A 19,938-nucleotide genomic window follows, 5' to 3' on the forward strand; every position below is an offset into this window, starting at 1 on the left:
ACGCATAGAAAATTTCACCTCGTCATTGTTGTTTTCCTCATCGAATAAAAATATTCAATTTCTTTGGAAAAAAATAGTAGTGAAGCTAAATAAATTTTACCTAGTTTGAAGTAAATTTTCTTGAATTAATTAGTGGATCAAATCTTACGGACAAGTACATGTTTTTTTTTTTGAATCAATGATACTCTATTCATTGTGAAAGAGGAAAAATTGTTGAAGAATGAAAAAAGAATCACTTGATTCTTTTGATACGATCAAAAAAAATAGAAACGATTTTATTTTTAAATACAATCGAAAAGATATATTCTTTCTATATTTAGAAGATAATTCTTTCAATAATATACACATTATGATTATAATGTCATATAAAAAGTGTTGGGGAGAAAAAAAGGGATATGCATTAAAAGGATCCTTAGAAAATACTCTCTGAATGGGAATAAAATAGCACAACAAGATTATAAGCAATCTGCATTATTTGATCCTGTGACTCATCCTGATGGTAACAACATAATTCAAGTCGTTGACATGAGCACAAATATTATGATAGGTGGTAGTTATTGTGGACAATATATACATATAAACAAACACAACAAAGCGGTGGCTGCGAATCGAAAAGATTCTACCCACCGCACACACGTTCTAAGGTGACTAGTGGGCGTTGGAATGGCCACTAAATAATCCTGGCAAGTATCCTCTGTTTCTTTTTTTTTTTTTTTTTCTTTGTGTGCAGTAACTTTAACCGATTCTCGCGGGGGTTCTCAAATTTTCGGCAAAAAAGTACCAAAATGTACGCAACTACACAACATATATGCAACGATACGAAAAAAAAAAAAAAGATTCCCATCAGTGTGACTCCATATGTATACAGGTATATATACATATGTGGGAATCAGTCAGACATGAGGATCGACGAGATATCCGCGGACAATATATCTATGGGGCGTCTCTCTCTCTCTCGCGATGTATGGAAATGCGAGTCGAGGCAACGCGGGTGGTGGGTTTATTTGCATGGCAATGACACATAATAAGAAGAGGTGCTTGTACTCATATTCTCCGCACGCTTCGTCGATTTATGAATATGGACTGCTTAAAGGGAACACGCATGTTACATTAATGTATTTTGTCGTAATTTTTCATTTTCGATAAAATGCGTATATACATCAAATGTTTGTTCTGATGCATCAAAAGAAGATACTATGTATTATGTAATATAGAAAAAACTAAAAGAATTTTTTTTCCGTCAATAAGGAAGCCATAAAAATCAATTTTCTTTCAACCTTTTTTACTTCGATATAGTGGACATTAAGATAATGATGATGATGATACATTGAGGTATCAAGGTAATACATCAAGACATTAAAATCAATAAATTACTGAGATCATCAGGATAATGTATATTGAGTTTTCAAAATAATTCTTTGATTTTTCAATGATAACACTGATTTGTCAAAGATAAAAATTGAATTTCTCTTTAAGAGCCAATGTATCTCGTCCTACTTTTCGTCTAAATCGCGTAAACCATTCCTTAGAGAGAGGATCAAAAGAATACGAGCGCAGAATGTCGAAGGGAGAATTGGTCCAAAGAGATTCTTTCGGCCTGTGCGAACAAGATCACGTAATTGGGTCGTGATCCCTTTTCACTCTTCTATTTGTCGGCGCATTATATATACTTGAGCCATTTTCGACGATCCCGATTTTGAGGGAGGAAAAAAGAAAGAAATCCTCTAGCTTTAATTTGAACGAAAAGCAAAGTTCTCCGCAAAAGGATATATATCCCTTCGTGGTAAATCACGTCTGTTAGTGAAAAACATACGAGGGGGCCTAACTTTTTGTTTAAACCACCTACGCTTGTTTCAAAACTCTAACGCAAGTTCGAACCCCTATATATAGACAAAATCGCGTCTTGTACAAAAATTGGATATAAATCTCGTTATCGTTGAATGCTACCTTATTCAATATTTATGATTATTAAAAATCCAGAAACGCCTACTTGTAGTAAAAAAAAACTATATAGTGTCGCAATTAATTCCCTAATTCGATTAAAAGACGCCTTTTTCTCTCTTTCTATTCCTTCTCTTTCGTGTCATGAGATTTGAAGCAAATTGCCGTTGGTGTTAAGAGGTCGTAAATCTTTCTATTTCGTTCTCCGCTATATCGTACCATTCGTTACTTCACGATTTCTTATTCGAAAGATTCCTTTTTCGCTAATTTCGGCCATCCAACGGACGAAGATTTATTTTCGTCTTGCTTTTCAACAGAGAGAAAAAAAAGAGAAATATAACGTCGTATCCCAAATGTATGGATGGACATGACAAATTTTCCTTCAAAAATTTACTTTGATGATGATGATGATGATGATCAAATACAAAATAATAAATTTCTATTTAAATAGTCTATGTGTATGTGCTTTCAAAAACAATTCATGCTTTTCTGCGTCTAAAGGTTTATTCTCGTTATGCTGAAAGTCTAATTCATGGTGAATGTAATTGTGAAACGAGTTAAATTTCAACAAGATTGTGCGCCAGACCTTGCACTCATGTATAAAATAGACGATAAATTGACCAACGAACGACAGACTCATGACCACCGGAATTCCTAGTGGAAATTAAGATACTGTTCTGGTGCTTTCTATTTTTGGCACGTGTCTGGTTTTGTTTTAAAGACTCTATTAGAATGACAATCGCATTTTCTTATTTCTAATATTAATAATATATTTCAAAATTTTGATAATTTTTTTTAAATAATACAATTAGCTCATCTTTTTCAAATAAACTCTCGATTTCCAAGCATTTGAGAAAATATTAGACTTTCCGTTTCGAAGAATGTAATGTAATCGAACGCCATTAATTAATTAAACTTGACTAGTTATTTTAACACCTCTCACCTAATTACATTCTTCCGCTCGCAGCAAACTACTATCAACATGCGAACATCAGAGCTCTCCGCGACTGTCTATAATAATCTAGCAATAAAATTAGAAGACTACCCACTGCGAAAAAAATACCTAAAATTTATGTTAACATAAATTTCGAGATATTGAAAAACAAATTTCTAATTAACCAAATGGAACATTAACAACAGAAAAATTATTAATTTTCTTAGAGGCAATTTTAAAATTGCAATCTGTAAATTTCCTATATTCAATACAAAAATTTGGCTCTATAAATTGACAATAATTTTCAGTTCAAAAAAATGTCAGTTGACATTGACCTCAGTAGTCTGCCACCAATAGAATAAAAAGAAAGCGTCAGCATCAGTCATGTCGGAAATGAGATGTATCAATAAAGTAAATGTGTATATTATTTTATGGGGGTCGATTTATCCGGCTTCGTTTTGTATATATAAATACATATATATATGACAGAGGAAGAGTCTCGTTAGAAAGTTACGTATGTCGGCACTTTAACCTCGCATGGGTGCACAATCACGTCGCACGTACATTAGTAACGCAGAAAGTATAGTGACTCGCATAACTGCACTCGAAATGGGGTTGTTTCCAAGCACGTCCAACAGATTTTTCACTTTTTTATACTGAACACGTGGGCATCAATTATTTACCCACTGCTGTCCTTTAATTTTACCTCCACCGAAGCTCGTAACACGTTGTTTTTTTTTAAGAAAAAAAAAAAAAAAATTCAATTTATTATAAAATCGTGATTTATTATAAATGTTTTAGCCACTTTAAAAGACAAGATTTATATATCATGTAATTCAATAAAGAGACAAATAAATTCAAGAGAGATTAAATATTTTTTCACCATTATAATATGCGACAAACAAATAACTTTTTATAATACTAAAAATTATATTTTTGCAATAATTTCCAAGAAAATATTTTTGTAAATTAATAAATATAATTTATTCACAATTATATTACTTTACATAAATGTTTTCATATTAAAGCGCAAATATTTAAGATAACATACGCGATTGAATAAATTTCATATAAATTAAACACGAATTTAAAATAGTTACATTGTTGCAAGAATAAAAATTTTTTCTTATCTAGTAAAAAAAAAAAAGATCCCTGATCTTGAAAACTTGTCGAAGAGGTTTCATTTGATGATAATATGAAAAAATCTAGCTATATGAATGTAATAGAGAAATATTTTATAGTCTAAAAATGTTTCTTCTCTTCCTGATCAGAAAACGAGTTAAGAATTTTTTAAATGAAAATATCCCACGCTCATGTAACAAAAAAAAAAAATTATATATATACTTTAAATTTCTCGCCTTGTATAGTAAATATTACTTTATATTAGCGCATTGGTAATATGCCCTCGTCTAGTAAAAGCAACGGAAATCGAAACGACAGTTCTACAAACATTTAATTTATCTGCAAACAATTTACTATATCAAAGGATTACCATATTTTCATACCTATATATAAAAGAATTATTTTATAGTGACAATTAGGAAACAGTTTATTGTATTAATGACACATTTATCGTAAAATATAATATATGATATTTATATTCAAAAGAATTAAATTTATATATACGAAGAAATCTTTATTTATTATATTTCAATAATTGGATTGGTACATTCCACAAAAAACAAATAATTAAACAATTTATTTACATGCTTTCACTGCAATCGATTTAAATCATTTTGAATTGAAATTCAATCACAACTATATATATAAGAACGCGAGCTTTAATAATTCAAGACTTCAATGCGTGATAATCGTATCTTTCAATTAGAAAACCACTGTATTTACATTTTAATTGAATTAATCGTAAAAATGATTCATTTTATTTAATTAATTTTATTTACCAATCATTCACAATGTTAAATGTAATTTACGTTTAATTTAAATGTAATTTACGAATTTGAAACGTAAATTTGATTTTATATATCATTTCTAAATAAATTGTTTCCTAAGAAAAGTTGAAAACATTTTTCATATTTTTACATCAATGAAATAAACTTTTTTTTTATAAATATGTTCCTAATATAAATAACGAATTTACTATAAAGTATTTATATATACAACAAATATGATTACAAAATTGATAAAAAAATGGACATTTTATTTAAGCTTTAGTTTTGCAATTTTTTCATTTTTTAGTTTTTATCTCTACCATAGCCAATTGTAATCATTAGCTCAAGTGTCGGTTATATCCTTACGATTTAGCAAATTGGATCATAAATTAATGCAGTGAGAACTGGATCTGAGTGGTGAGAGTAGCCGAAACGTGTTAACACGTTTCGATTCGAAATCCAATATTCTGCGGGAAGATGTCGTAAAAGGAGGAACCTGTTTCCTTTTTACTAATTAGATGTCAATATACATTTTATCTGATATCGTAAAATGAAGCTAACTCTATTTATTTTTTTATAATATAAAATTATTGTTTTCTCAATTCACTGTTTCTTCCATATTCAGCAAAGAAATCTAAACATAAAATAATACTTTTTTACATACGAATTGATAAAAATTATAATCAATTTGCAACTCATTTTATAAAGAAAATATTTTTCTACACACATATATATATATATATATATAGTTTCAGGACGTGCATAATTATTACATGATTTACATATGTATTGTAAATAATCTTGATAGTAGATCACTTCATTTTACAGTTAACGAATATCTTCCAGCAGAATATAAATTTGATAAGACATAAAGATATGTTTGTCGCGTCTTAGAAATCTATAGCTCTTCATTATCTATATATTATAATTTCTAAATGATTGTGTGACATGGAAATTTAACGACTTTAATTATTATAGAGAACAAAATAAAATAAACGCCGAAGTAAATAACAGAAAACTAAACAAGAATTCAAGGAAGTAAATAAGAGGATGTAATAGAAAAAAAAAAGAAATCAGAAACTAAAAGGAAGAAATTTATAGTTTCATATTTGAAGTCCTTTAAAGTTTTCCGCGTTTGAAATTGCAACTTGGCAATACTATACGATAAATCCCTCAACACTATTATAAACATTGAAAGCAAATATTTGGAATATTGCGTCGGTGATTTCACACCCGTGTGGAAGCATAAAATTATCCGTTCCCCTCGGGTCAATGGCTTATTAAATGAAACTAAAAACAAAATTTTCTCCAAAAAATTAAAAAAAAAAAAAAAAACACTATAGTAATAAATTTTGAAAACACAATTGTCACTAATTCTATAATAAAAAATCTAAATATATTTTGTTTCTCTGTTGCAGCACGAGTACACAGAGGACTGTATTTTTAATGAGACAATAGAGCAACACAACTACAACACCTATAGTTCCGTGCGATGGTCCACAAATCAAAAAACTCTCTACCTCGGCCTTAATCGTTATGGTGAACCAAGAAGGGTCCAAGCCAAAGGTCACAATTTAGGCAGGCTCTCAGCCTACAGTAGAGTCTTAACAATGGTCGTTTCACCAGATCGGGTCGAGACTCTTCATCGGCGAATGTTTGCCACCCATCATAATGTTCGTCATCGACACAATGCCCATCATCAACATAAACAACAAAACAATCTTTGTCCACGTATTATGCAACTCGAAAAAGACAATGTAGATAATAATTATCGATGTCGAAAACGTAAAAAACGAAGGAAACGAAAACGTAAATGCCAAGAGGACGAGAGTCCTGGTCCTCAGTGTGAGCATCATCATCATCATCATCATCAGCAGAATCATCATCACATCGACTCTGGAAGCAGCGAGGGTCTTCCCGAATCCAAAAGATCCTGCGAGGACGCCGCCAGTGACGAGGTCTGTCGACGTCAGGCAATGGATGCAGCCTCCAAGAAGCGGAAGTCACGGATGGAGAAGGTTGGCCGGAACCAACATCAGCAGCAGCAGCATCATCATCATCAGCCGAGGGATTCCAAGAAGGGTAAGAAACAGCCAAGTACGAAAAAACCCAATACTGATCTCGCTGAGCACGAAGACGAGAAAGAAAAAAAGCCTGATAGCATGAACGGGAAGAAAAAGCCCCCTGGGTTTAAGAGGACCTCTCTGCAGGCCAAGAAGAAACTTCCGGGCAGGACAACAGCATCGTCAACGGTGCCAAAGGAGCCTCAATCGACCTCGCCATCTTCCTGGTTACATGGTGTCTCAACCAAAGGATCAGCTGCTGATGCTACCACTAACGTCACCTCTGGTTCAACAAATTCAACATCATCGAGTAAGGACATCTTGAGGGCAAGTTTATCCGAACTCTCATCACCGCTTGATTCAACTGAAGATGATCAATTCGATGCCTCGTATTCAAATGAAGAAATTAATTCATCATTAGAATACGGTGGCATTACATTGAGTGGCTCTTCAGCTGAAGTGAGTGACGATGATGCCAACATCAGTACACCAAGGACTATGAGGTTGATCAAGGCTGGTAAGTTGAAAGATTCAACAACAAGACTGGCCATGTGAGACTACGTATTGTTTATATCCCTCCGTTAATACAAGTGTACATATACATAAAAAAAATGGCACCTTCGAATATAACTGTAAGCTTTTGCGCTCGATGCAATGAAAACAAAATATTCTTCATTTGAGAGGAACTTTTTCTTTACTAAACTTGAAACGTAACTGCAACCACTATTTTCCTCTAAAATTTCACTTTTATTTGCACGTACTAATTATTTCTTTTCCGCAAAATTCTACAAAAAAAACTACTGCCTCTCAAAGAGTATTTTTTTTTCTTGTTAAAAACCTCGTCCTAAAATTATAGGTATTAAGATGAAAGGTCATTGAGATTAGAAAAATCTCGCAGCACTCGCGAGTTGCGATGATTGTGACAATAATATGCCCGGAGAAAAATTAATTTTTCTTTCAATAGTAAATATATAAATATAGAATTAATAAAAAAATTCAAGAGAAATCCTAAAAAAGTCCACAAAAAATATTTCCATAAAATAAAAAAAAAATAACTCGTCAAATTCTGTGTGTAGTTAAAATTCCGTGACAATTTTCGCAAACTTTCGAGATTGAAATTTAACTTTCCAATATATTATTGGAATAAACATATACTAAAATGGAATTTCACAAAAATTATTCTCAAGTTTCAAGAGAAGAATAATTAAAAAATTACTATATTTAGGGTTATTTGTCGTGTGACGAACCGTGAAGTATTCTTAGAAAAGTAAAAAATGAAAAAAAAAAAAAATGAAAAGAGAAAATAAAAAAAATTGTAAATTAAAATAATAATAAAATTTAAATTTAGGAAATTCCAAAGATTTGAGTCACATGGAAAGTAAAAGTTTTTAAATTGACGCTCAGAGATCAGGATCTCTTATAGAAACGCTACATTTTTCAGGATATATATATATACTATACGAAATAAGTATTTTTCCTATATTATTTAAATGAATCATGATTAACAAAACTGATGAGGAATAAAAACATTTTGATAAGATCAAATAACAGTATATATAGTATAGTTATTTCAAATTCTTTAGATGTATAAAAAATAATTGATTTCTAGTATTTCCATTTTTCACTTATATATAGAGAGACGTGTTACATGTCTCATAAAAATTCAAATTTTCTTAATTCAATAAAACAAAGTTTTTCTAAATTTAAAAAAAGAAGACTTTATGCTAAAAACTAAAAAAAAAAACAATTTTTATTGTTCAAAACTAATTAGGGAATTAACTTTTTAAATTTTCTTTTTTAAAATTTGCATATAAAAAATAATAATAATACAAAGAAATTTAATAAAAAATAATAAAATTTCAATTTTTCGTTTTAATAAATTGAATTCAAAATTATACCCACATATGAGATTATTATGAAATATGGAATATTAATTTAACGAGAACTTATAAAGAAATAAAAAAAAAAGACATAGAAATAATAATAAAGTCCAAAGAAATGCAATTGTCAAATTTTTCTTGTCATTTCCATTTTTGTCTTTCTCTTGATGAGACAAATTTTTTTTAAAAATAATATTAATAAATATTAATAATAATAATAATAATAATAATAATAAATAAAATTATTTTTAACAAAGTCAAATAATCAAAGTCGGACAGAACCGAAGCTGCGAGTCTTAAAACGACCTATTAATCTAGTAATCTATTTATTAAAAAAAAAAAAAAAATTATTATTTATTTCTGTAAAAAAAAATCGAATTCCGTGTACATAAGACTATAATCATCGATCATGGATCACACATATCGATCGTGTGCTCTCCATTTTGTGCCTGTGTTTTTTTTTTAAATGCTCGAATTCGCTAAGAATCGAAATTTCGAGGCGGATGTAGCGACTACATATGGGTGATTCTCCAGAAACAGGTCACTTTTGATTCTTTGATTAATTAGTTAATAAATATTATCTAGAATTGGTTTATTTTTTTTTTAATTTCTTCATTTTAATGATCTTTAATAAACTCATTATCAATATAATGATATTTTACTTCCCAAAATTTATTTTGTCATCTGAAATATGCTAAAAATATACTTTTGCTCGTTCCACACATGGATTTTGCTATTTTTGAATAAGATTTTTGACATTAAAATTAAAAAAATAAAATTTGTCATTATAGTCATTTTAAAGTATGGCTGAAAAACTGTTATTCCCTAAAAGGGTTTTTAATTTTTCGTCCATTTAAATAAAAAAATGTTTATTTATAATGTTTCTTCGTAAATTTTTTTCTGGATCCGGAGTTGAGAATTTGACTAGTTTTTCGAGGTTTTGCTTGTTATTTTCATTGTAACTAAAGCAATTTTTTGATAAATATGTGTAAAAATCCCAATTGAATAAAAATCAACGGTACTAATTAACTAATTAACTTTTAAATTTATATTATTAAACAATACAATTTGCGTATTTTTATTATGTCTCAACTCCGAACCTGTTTAAAACAATCGTTTTTCAAAATAATTTTGAATTTCAACCTATAGTATCGATAAAAGTAATAAAATTGTATAAAATCCCTAAAGGATTTTTTATTTAGTCCTTAATTAACAAAGTAATTAATGTTTTTCATTTGTTTCTCAACTCCAGCTCTCTCAACTCCGGCCCCCGAAATTTTATTGAGCATGCGCAAGTTTCGCGCGAGCAGAAACGACACTCAACTACAGGGCCGTCATTCAGCTTTTCAGTTCCCTTGCGTTTAAGAAACTTAATTTTTTTTCTCTATTTTTATAAAAAAAAGCCGAGATAAATTTCTACAAAACAATTAATTTTTGCAAAGAAATTATTGTTTTGTTCTCGAAAAATTAAATATTAAAAATTTAATTACATGTCTGCGCAAAAACAATGGTGCCTGGGGCCCCGGCCGCCCTTGCTACGCTATTGCGCTGAAAGTACTACAATACATATTTATCGTTAAAATTACATTAAAAACGGTTTTTAAGCTCAAATATTTATTAGAATCACTTGTTCCAATCATAATTAATAAAAAGGATGCAATAAACATGTATTTTTAAATAATTTTGAAAAAAAAATTCCTTATTCAAAAGTGACCCGTTTCTGGAGAATCACCCATATACATAAAAAAAAAGAAGTCTCATTGGTTGATTGTACATTACACAACTTTGATTTCTAGCGAATTCCTATTTGTTGCAATTTAAATGACGTATGAGTGTTCTTGATGAATGAAATTACAAAAAAAAAAAAAAACAGTTCAACAGGACTATAGGAGTAAAAGACAATTTTTTTTCTGTCATTAAATGGTGCATTTGGCAAATCATCGAAATCCAACAAACGTACAACAAAATTTATATAAGTTTTTCTGTGCTCTTCATTAATATTGAAAAATAAAATAAATATTTTTTCACTAGTTAATTTTTCTTTTTTTATTAAAATTAATTTCTTTTTAAAATCATTTATTGCAAAGAAATCTTTTCATTTCTATAAAAATACAAAGTCATTTTATAATTATTGATAGAGTTTAAAATAATTGAGATAATTAAATGAAAATAAAAAAAATTTTAATTGAAAAATAAAAATATTAAACATTTAATTCGCACAGAAACTCTTGCCAGTATACGTGTGAGATTTTGATGTATAAGCCAGTAAAAGCACTGCCATTTTGACGTTGTATTTAATCTCATAGACTGAACTTGTAATGTTTAAAAAAGAAAGAAAAAAAAAAAAAAAAAAACTACACTAACGAGCGATTGTCGTTCACAGCGATGATTGAAATTCTATGGTCGAATGCCTGTATACATCATTTTTATATAATTAAAAAATTCACAATCTTGTGATATCTTTTAGAAGTCAAAATAATTCTCCCTAAAAAGGCGCGCAAAAAAAACATATATATATGTCACATGCTTTTGTAGATATATTAGTTGATTTTATGAAAAGAAATCAAACTTTTTGCAGTGACGATATACTTCGAAAACAATGAATAATTTCTTAGCGAACATCTAAATATCTATTTTCGAAATCTATTTGCGAGTTTTCAATTTGAAAAAAAATCAGTCATTTTATTGAAGAACATTATAAAAAATATCAACAAATTTTCTTAACACGATAACTAATTTTTCTTCACATACATACAGCATCCGTATAATTTATATAATTATGTTTTTATCTTCCAAAGAAAACGAAACATTAACAACATATGATTGTTAGATTACATTAATTTTTTTGCCCGATTTCTCGTAAAATACTAAATGGATTAAGTTGGAATTTTCTCTAAAACATTATTAAAGATGTGTTTGATATTTTTTAAAATTGAATTAATTATTCCCCAAAAAAAAGAAGAAAAATAGTTTTGAACAATATGAAAAATACAAAGCAAAATAATAAATGATTATAAACAAATACTAAAATAATAATTGTACATTACAATCCATTCTCATATTTTAGATTTCTTTATAAAATTTCAGCTCAATCGAAACAGTATTTTACAAGTAATTTAGCTGAAAAATTAACATTTCGATTATCCAACACTCAACATGCTGTTAAAAATGTCTTCTATTCAAAAATCAACCTGCGCTACTTTTTTTTTTTACTTAAACTAAACATCTTGTAGTCAAATTCATTTTCATTGATCAAAATCGTCGACCGTATCGCAAACATAATTTTTAGAAAACTAATAAATCAAATTATTATTATAAAAACGAAAACTAAAAGGTATTTTTTATTAAGAAAGTCCCTTTCTATTTTTTAATACAAAAATCCCTAGATTTATTTAATTGTTAAGATAATTCAATTTTTTTTTAGAAGATTTATTTTTAACCATGCTTTTTTGATAATCGAAGTCTCTATTTATTATTTTAAAAATCTATACTAATTATTATTTTAGAATTCATATTATTATTTCATAAACTGGTAATTTCTATATTGAAGATACTGAACATTATGAAGTTAACTTCTAGATTGACTGGCTTTCTGAGAAATGTAGATGGAAATTTTCATCAACTTCAATGAAGATATACCGCTTGATTTACAGGTAAGTAACAAACAAAAATTGAATGAAGATAAGTAGTTATTATTGTCAATGGTGGGTAATTTTGAATTTAAAATGAGATAAAAGGCAAAAAAGAATGATTAATGGGTGCATAAGGAATGTTTATGCATATATATATATACTGTATGAAAACCACCATATGACTAACATGGTGGTTTTCGTAGTAGAAAGAAAGTAGATATATTGAAGGTTGAAGGTCGATCAGTGAAGGTCTAGTCATGACCACGACGACCATGGTAATAAGCGTACTTAAGGTTATGTTCATGGCACGTAAGTGCTCAAGTCGTTTAGGTTCTTAACATTACAAGCACTTAAGTGCAGAGAGAAGCACAACTCAAAGCATCTTGAATGTGTATTATGTCTGCAGGTGCAACGGCGCCTATCAATCCATTATAAGCGCAAGTGCGTCAATTGGTGGGTATTTAAAATCTTTGTAAAAAATTTATATAAGCAGCCAATAGATTTCAAAAGCAGTTCATAGTTCACTGCACTTTAAACTACCGTTTCATTTCATACGATTATATTATAATCCCTCCAATTTCATTCATTTTCTTATATACAATCTACACTTAGTTTTATAATTAGATACAATAATAATAAAATCAAAATTTTTGCATAGAAAAATTAATCGAAAGTATATTATTCCTCTTTCTGATAGCCAATTATTTCAAAATAAAAATATTCCTCTCCAAAATAGATTTTGTTTTTCAAGAAAATGGCAAAATAATTTTTCAATTTGCAACCACAGTTTTTAAAAATAATTCCTAACATATTTACCGGAACCGATCTAATTTATATTTAGTATTACCATCAAAATTCAAATAAAAAATTTCAGGTTTCCCAGGGCAAATTTTCAACACTACCAATAAAATATAATTATTTAATTCATGAAAAATGTATGTATGTACCTATATGTATAGAATCCGTATAAGACCCCTCTTCTAGACCATGGCCTAAAAAAAAAAATAAAAAAAAAAAATAAAAATATATTCAAAATTTTATGTGGAGTCATCCACAAAGGATATAATAATTCAGGGTGCAGATGTCAACAAAAAATATAACGTTCCATGTTAACCGTTAATGGAAAAAACCGTCATAAAGGGAGGAATGAGGGGGTTAAATTTCCAAAAATATTAATGCTTTATGAATGACTCCTATGTAAAATAAAATATTTTAATTTTTAATATTTCGCACGTTTCATTATTTAAAAACTAGAAATTCTTACTTCTCTATATAAGGGGGCAAAAATATTTTCATTTAAAAACTTAATAATTAATATAATAAATAAATATTAATAAAGAATATAATAATTTTTAAATTCCTGAAAAAAACTGATTAATTTTAAAAAAAAGGAAAATATTGCTCACCACGATGACATAACTGAAAGATAATGCTCAATTAAACATGCACAAATCAATAAAATACAAATAAAAAATTAATACATCTAAAAGCAAAAAATTAATACAACATAGTGACATAAAAAAATAAATATTTCAAGATAAATATATTTTCACTGGTATTCCAGTTACTTGCATGCAACACTTCCTAAACACTAACTAAAATTTCCGCGATTTTCCTACCTATAGCTATAATTAAAACGAAAACGAAACTACAAAATTATCCGATTTCCCTACCTGTAGCTATATTTAAACCGAAAAAAAACTACTTCACCTAAAAATAACTAATGTTGCTTCTGAAAGAAAAAATATAATTAGTCGTTAATTGAATTTATCAAAAAAAATTTAACTTTAAAATTTCACATGCATTAATTTTTAAATTAATAATGAAATATAAAATTTAATAAACAAAACAATAATAATTTTAAAATTAAAATTTAATTATTCATCTTCAATTACTTTTTAAAGAAAATTACTTTAATTCATAAGAAAAATTACAAAATTTTAAACAAATACAAAATAAATGACATACATATACATATATAAATTTGACAAAAATATAAATATTATACATTATTATAAAATAATATAATAATTATATTACATAATTATAATTAATATTAAATTATAATATTTAAATATTATACATTTCTGTCAATAATGTCACTATGTTGCTGTGTTTCCTTTCCTGTTTTTAAAAACTTTTATTGAATCAATGCATTTATTTTCTTTTTTAAAGTTAAGAAATTTATTGTAAAATTTATAAATTAAATCAAAAAAAAAAGTTAATTTTTAATCACTAAATTAATTTACTGTAATTGATTTCAAACTGATGAAAATTGAATGAACATGTTTCAAAACAGGGAAGGGGTTAAATAAAAAACGACTCACCGATCGGCGAATCCCACGTCGGGGCAAAAGTTACATCGCCACTTCTCGAGCGCTTCAGGGCCTGCTCCCGAGGATCCCTCTTTCTTGCTCGCACTTCTGCGCGAGGCCGGGAGCGTTAAAAAAAATTTTATAAAAAAAAAGATAAAAAAGAAAACAAAAAATTTTATAAAAAAAAAAATATGCAGGGGCCACTTTTCTTCTTCCACATCCTTCCTGTCCTTCAGATTGTTTATTGGACATGGACTGAAAAACACTGAAACAATAAAAATTAATTAACACTTTAATAATTTATTATTAATATTATTATTTTAATAATGTTTAAAATTAACCAACTTACCTATTGCGAATTTTTTCGTCGTGTTAAAGATATTATGACACCATACTCTCTCTCTATCTTTTAAAATAAAGGAAAGTTTCTTTCCTGGAATAGACTGAAAATAAAAAAAAAAACGTAAAATAAAGGAAATCCTAATTTGATTGTACAGTTAATTATTACTATTGATCCAAAAATTATTTATTTAAAATAATTTCTTTTTATCACAATTAATATTTCTAAAAAGATTTTAAAGTATTGAAAGCTATTTTTTTACTATTTATTATCATTATTTCTAATTTTTTTAAATTTTACTTTGTTCAAAATTAACCAATGAAAAAAAAAATACTTGCAATTTGCGATTTTTCGCGACGTGTTAAAGGTACGATGACAGCATACTTTCTCTTCAAATAGACGAACCTTCCCTCCTCTGCAACAATTGGCTGTAAATTAAAAAAAAAATAATTAATTACCTACATGTCATAATTAAAATAAATTATTATTATTATTATTATTATTATTATTATTATTGCAACTAGACCCACATATATTTATTTAAAGTAATTAAAATTTTGTTTCTTTTTGTCACTATTAATATTTCTAGAAAAAATATTTTACAATCTATTTCTTACTGGTACTGAATATTATTTATAAAAAAGTTTATTTTCAATAAAAACTATATTTTTATCATCATCTTAATTATTTTATACCGCCAAGTGATAAATTCAAAATAATATTATTTTTATCATCATTTCTAAATAATTAATCAATGATAACTAATTTTTTTAAACGCATCATTCTTAATTACATCAATATTATAATCTAAAAATAAAAAATGTTTATCAACTTACATTGAACTGCGCTCAGCTATGCCCGATCTCCTCCAGGAGCTGCTCCGCAACAAACACCTTCCCTCGAAGAAACAGACGTCGTCATCTATAAATTGAAAAGAAAACATTTATATAAACATGCTCAATTATTAAAAGAAATAAGCCCTTCAAAACCCTTCTTTTCTGACATTTTAAATATACACGCAGAAAAATGGACATTCAAACATAATTATGTCATGCACTCTGAAGAAATGAAAAAAATTATAGGTTATGTTTTGAAATTTTTAAGTAAAAATCACGAAGTAATCTCTTTCTTCAAATAGCGTCACAAATAGAAAAGTTATTTTGAGGTTATGTTTGTCATCTGTCACCCAAGTAATTTACACTTTTGCGCAAGCGCAGTATCTACTTTTGAGTATCCATTTTTCTCAGTGTAGGACATATTTATGTTTAAAAAAACCATTTGTTTGTAAATAATTTCTAAAAAAAAGGTGATTTTGTATTCACACCATGAGTTCAGGAAGACGTAAAAGACATATACAATATAGGAAACGAAGGGTATTGATGGTTCCAAGGATATGTTTAATTAAATGTAACGAGGAGACATTACGCATACTTACCCCTTTATTATTATCGTTTGCCGTTGATCCTATCGATATATTTGATAGAAGTGCCGCGAGGAAATAATTACCATAGTCGCCATTTGAAACGACCTTCCCTTCCTCTCCAGGCGCATTTCTTATATTTCTCGATCACATTTTCCTTATGCGCGTGGTATCACGTAAAATTAATCATCAAGCTCTCCATACAACTATTCTCGGATAATTTATCCCGATTGAAGTGGAAGTCACGATATCCTATCAACATTCTCGTTCTTTTTGAACTATTTTATCCTCCTGAAATCAAAATGAAAAAAGAAATTTTAATTCACTTAGAGTTTCATTTTATTTAGAGGTTTTATATATATAATTAAAGAAATATTATTTATTTGCTAAAAACAAAAAAAAAATAAAGCTCAAAGTACCCTGTAAGTCTCATGGAAAATACGGAATGGAACACAAGTGCTCTTGTGGGAAATGTATAAGTGGAAAAAATCAGAAGTACATTGAACATAACCAAAAAATACATTGCTCCTTATTGGGCCAACGCAGAATGAAATCTTTAATCGTAAATCTTAAGCTTTTACATGAGAGAGAAAAGGACAAAAGATATTTCTATCCTTTTCTCTCTCATGTAAAAGCTTAAGATTTACGATTAGAGATTTTATTCTGCTTAGGCCTTATTTCAAAACTTTCACAATGGCTGACTGACCAGCTGAATTTGCGACAAAAGCAGTGGCGCTAGTGTTCCATTCCGTGTTTTTCTTGAGGCTTAGCGAGTACCGAAAACTGTGCTGCCACCTGAAAGTAAATGCAAAGTGAATTCTGGCAGTTTTTACTGTACTGCCTCTACAATTGCATTACAGATTGTAGAGGCAGTACAGTAAAAACTGCCAGAATTCACTTTGCACTTACTTTCAGGTGGCAGCACAGTAAATATTCCTAGAAATTTCTCTGCATGTTTGGCACTTATATCGATTCAAAAGATTCCTAACCTAAAAATTCGAACGGAAAATTATTTCAAGTTTTTTCTTCTTAGAAATAAATAATTATTCCACTTGCTAAGTCAAAAAGCCAATAAAGAAGAAAATAATTATTGTAAACAGTAGAGAAACAATATTTTTTTCTTTTATATGAAAAACCAAGGGATTTATTATATAAGACAAATGATATTGGCATATTATAACTGCTAATTAATTTCAAAATAATTGTACCTCACACTTCTCGCAAGAAAATAAAAATTTCAAATGACAAATTGTTCGGTGAACAATTTTACGATTTGAAGCGTTTTAATTATAGTTACTCTATCCGTTGGATGATATCGCAAATTAATCTCTGTAATAGTCGCTATACATCTCACGTACTTTACGCTCTAATGCGTAAAATCGTGTCTTACAACAGTACATCCACCTACTGTTGAGGAGTTATTATAGTTAATATTGCCTGCCTTAAAATAATATTGTGCTCTGCTACTATTATCGAATCACACTGTGATTTTACAGTTATCACTTTGATTGATATTCAACATCCTATAGAATATATACGTAATATACGTTATCCACGTTTACAGACTTTCCTAACATACACAAATTGATGCTTTTAACAATAATTTATATAATTACAAAGTTTCATAATAGCTTACGAATTATATATCCCCCCTCTAGTTATAATAGAAGTTAACTATTTTAAAGTTCTTTTTCTCCTTTGTTTTGTTCTGTAACAATTTTTCAAATATTTAAAAAAGAGTATATAAATAACGAGTTTCAGATACAAATCCTTAACCTTCAACAAATAATCTTAATTTCATATGCGAAAAATCTGAATAACATTTTCATTTGATCTATATATAGATCTCTGCAAAATGTTCAAGATAATATAACGTATATATAAATGTTACTGAAGTGCTATGCCAAACATTTACTTTCAATTATTTAAATTGAACAGAGATGCGAATTAACTGATATGCTTCTCTAGGTCCTGGTTGTCATGTCTTCTTAATGATAAATTTCTATTTAGAATATCAGATATACGTCAAGGTCATCTTTCTTATATACCTGCTTTAAAAAATTAGAGCAAAATTAATGTCCTATTAGATTTCTTGATATTCCGATAAAGAGAAAATTAATCGTTTCTATTCTTCTTGGTGGCCCATATTTCAAAGGTTCCAATTAAAATAAAGCTGGACTCCATATAGTGAAAATGAAAGAAAAATGAATCAAACGAAAAGATCCTATAGATCTTTTTAAAATAGTATAAAATATCATGTTTTGTATAATTTTATTGTTTTTTTTTTCTAAAACACAATCCATGTTAAATACTTTTTATTTTAATGCCACGATCTTCTGTGCACAAGACAAATGAAATATTCTCAGAAACGGTAGATCTTGATTTTTGTTTTAAATATATATATTAATTTACTTTTATTTGTAAAGCAGATTCTGTATAGAAAACTTCCGTGATTAGATTCCCTGAGAAATTCTCAACGAGTTTTTTTTTTCTTTTTTGCTTATAAGTATATAAATTGAAGTAAATTTGAATTTATTTGTATTTTTTATACATAAGCGCGTTTAGATTCTTGCTCTATTTACGTTTCTCTGGAATTCTCATTCCATACGCGAGGATTTATTCAACATTGTATGTAGATGAAGGACCAGGCGAAGATCCTTTAATAGATAAGTAAGACATTCTTCTTGTTCGATTGCTTCTTATTTGTTAAATGTAAATTCGTAAGACGAATTTTTACCCCCTAAAAATGTGCCTGGCTCTATATTCCAATAATTTTCTCGGAAACATATATATATATATATATAAATACTTAATAATTATTAGAATTTTAATAACCTCATTAAATAATTATTAGTATTCATTAAAATTGTAATTAGTATAATTAATATTCATTGGGGACTTAATAATTCGAATTATAATTAACTAATTAATAATCATTTGAATACGAATATTCTTTATATTCGCAAGGAAATTTCTTATGCAGCAATAAAGTAGCTACTTTGTAAATGAAACAAAAAAAAAAAAAAATAAATACGAAATTGGACGTCATCGATCAAAATAAAGATGTTTTTCCCACGGCTCATATCCTTTCATCTTTTATCATTTTTTTCTCCTTTTTAATCATGGACATAGCGCCCTCTACTTACATATATTACCTGAGGCGAAGTTAACTTATATATATGTCGATCAATCATTAATCGTCGCCAATAATCAGACGCTTTTTGTATAGTTTTGTTCTTCGGTAATCCATGAAAATTATAACACTATATATGACTTGTATTTTTATCTTGTTTTCTCATTCAAGTTAAAATACGATATCAACAGGGAACCTGTCCTGTCGTTTGTGCAAAAACGCGATGGATGATTAAACTTGATAATATATACGGCATTTATTAGTGATAACTAATAATGTCTCGGGATAACATATTACAAAGCACGAATTCACAAAGCATGCTTAAACATAAGAACATTATATATATATATATACTGCGCAAGAAGAAATAATAAATTTACTCGTAAATTAT

The 19,938-nt window shown here is 28.3% G+C and overlaps 1 protein-coding gene and 2 long non-coding RNA genes across 3 annotated transcripts in view; 1 reads left to right on the forward strand and 2 right to left on the reverse strand.

Moving 5' to 3' along the window:
- The window catches only part of LOC127282598 (uncharacterized), a gene marked incomplete at its 5' end in the record, with an annotated part of 46,031 nt that extends 33,991 nt beyond the window's left edge, over positions 1–12,040 (forward strand). Inside the window, one exon of the mRNA XM_051306954.1 lies at positions 6,183–12,040. Within this exon, the coding sequence (XP_051162911.1) occupies positions 6,183–7,382 (1,200 nt within the window). The remainder of the gene's footprint in view (positions 1–6,182) is intronic.
- A 1,195-nt stretch (positions 12,041–13,235) lies between these two features.
- Positions 13,236–15,091, reverse strand: LOC127282290 (uncharacterized). Its single transcript, XR_007843186.1, has 3 exons — positions 15,004–15,091; positions 14,667–14,919; positions 13,236–13,331 (listed from the first exon to the last, which is right to left on the reverse strand). It is a non-coding gene; the product is annotated as an uncharacterized LOC127282290 (long non-coding RNA).
- Positions 15,092–15,338: 247 nt separating this feature from the next.
- Positions 15,339–19,938, reverse strand: part of LOC127282279 (uncharacterized) — a 38,909-nt gene continuing 34,309 nt past the window's right edge. The window contains exons 6-8 of the long non-coding RNA XR_007843182.1: positions 16,430–16,705; positions 15,831–15,915; positions 15,339–15,422 (exon numbers count right to left, since the gene is read on the reverse strand). This is a non-coding gene — a long non-coding RNA (uncharacterized LOC127282279). The remainder of the gene's footprint in view (positions 15,423–15,830; positions 15,916–16,429; positions 16,706–19,938) is intronic.

Source organism: Leptopilina boulardi, unplaced genomic scaffold, assembly GCF_019393585.1.
Source record: "Leptopilina boulardi isolate dan_hultmark-lab unplaced genomic scaffold, ZJU_Lbou_2.1 LbouV2_114, whole genome shotgun sequence".
NCBI lineage: Eukaryota > Metazoa > Arthropoda > Insecta > Hymenoptera > Figitidae > Leptopilina > Leptopilina boulardi.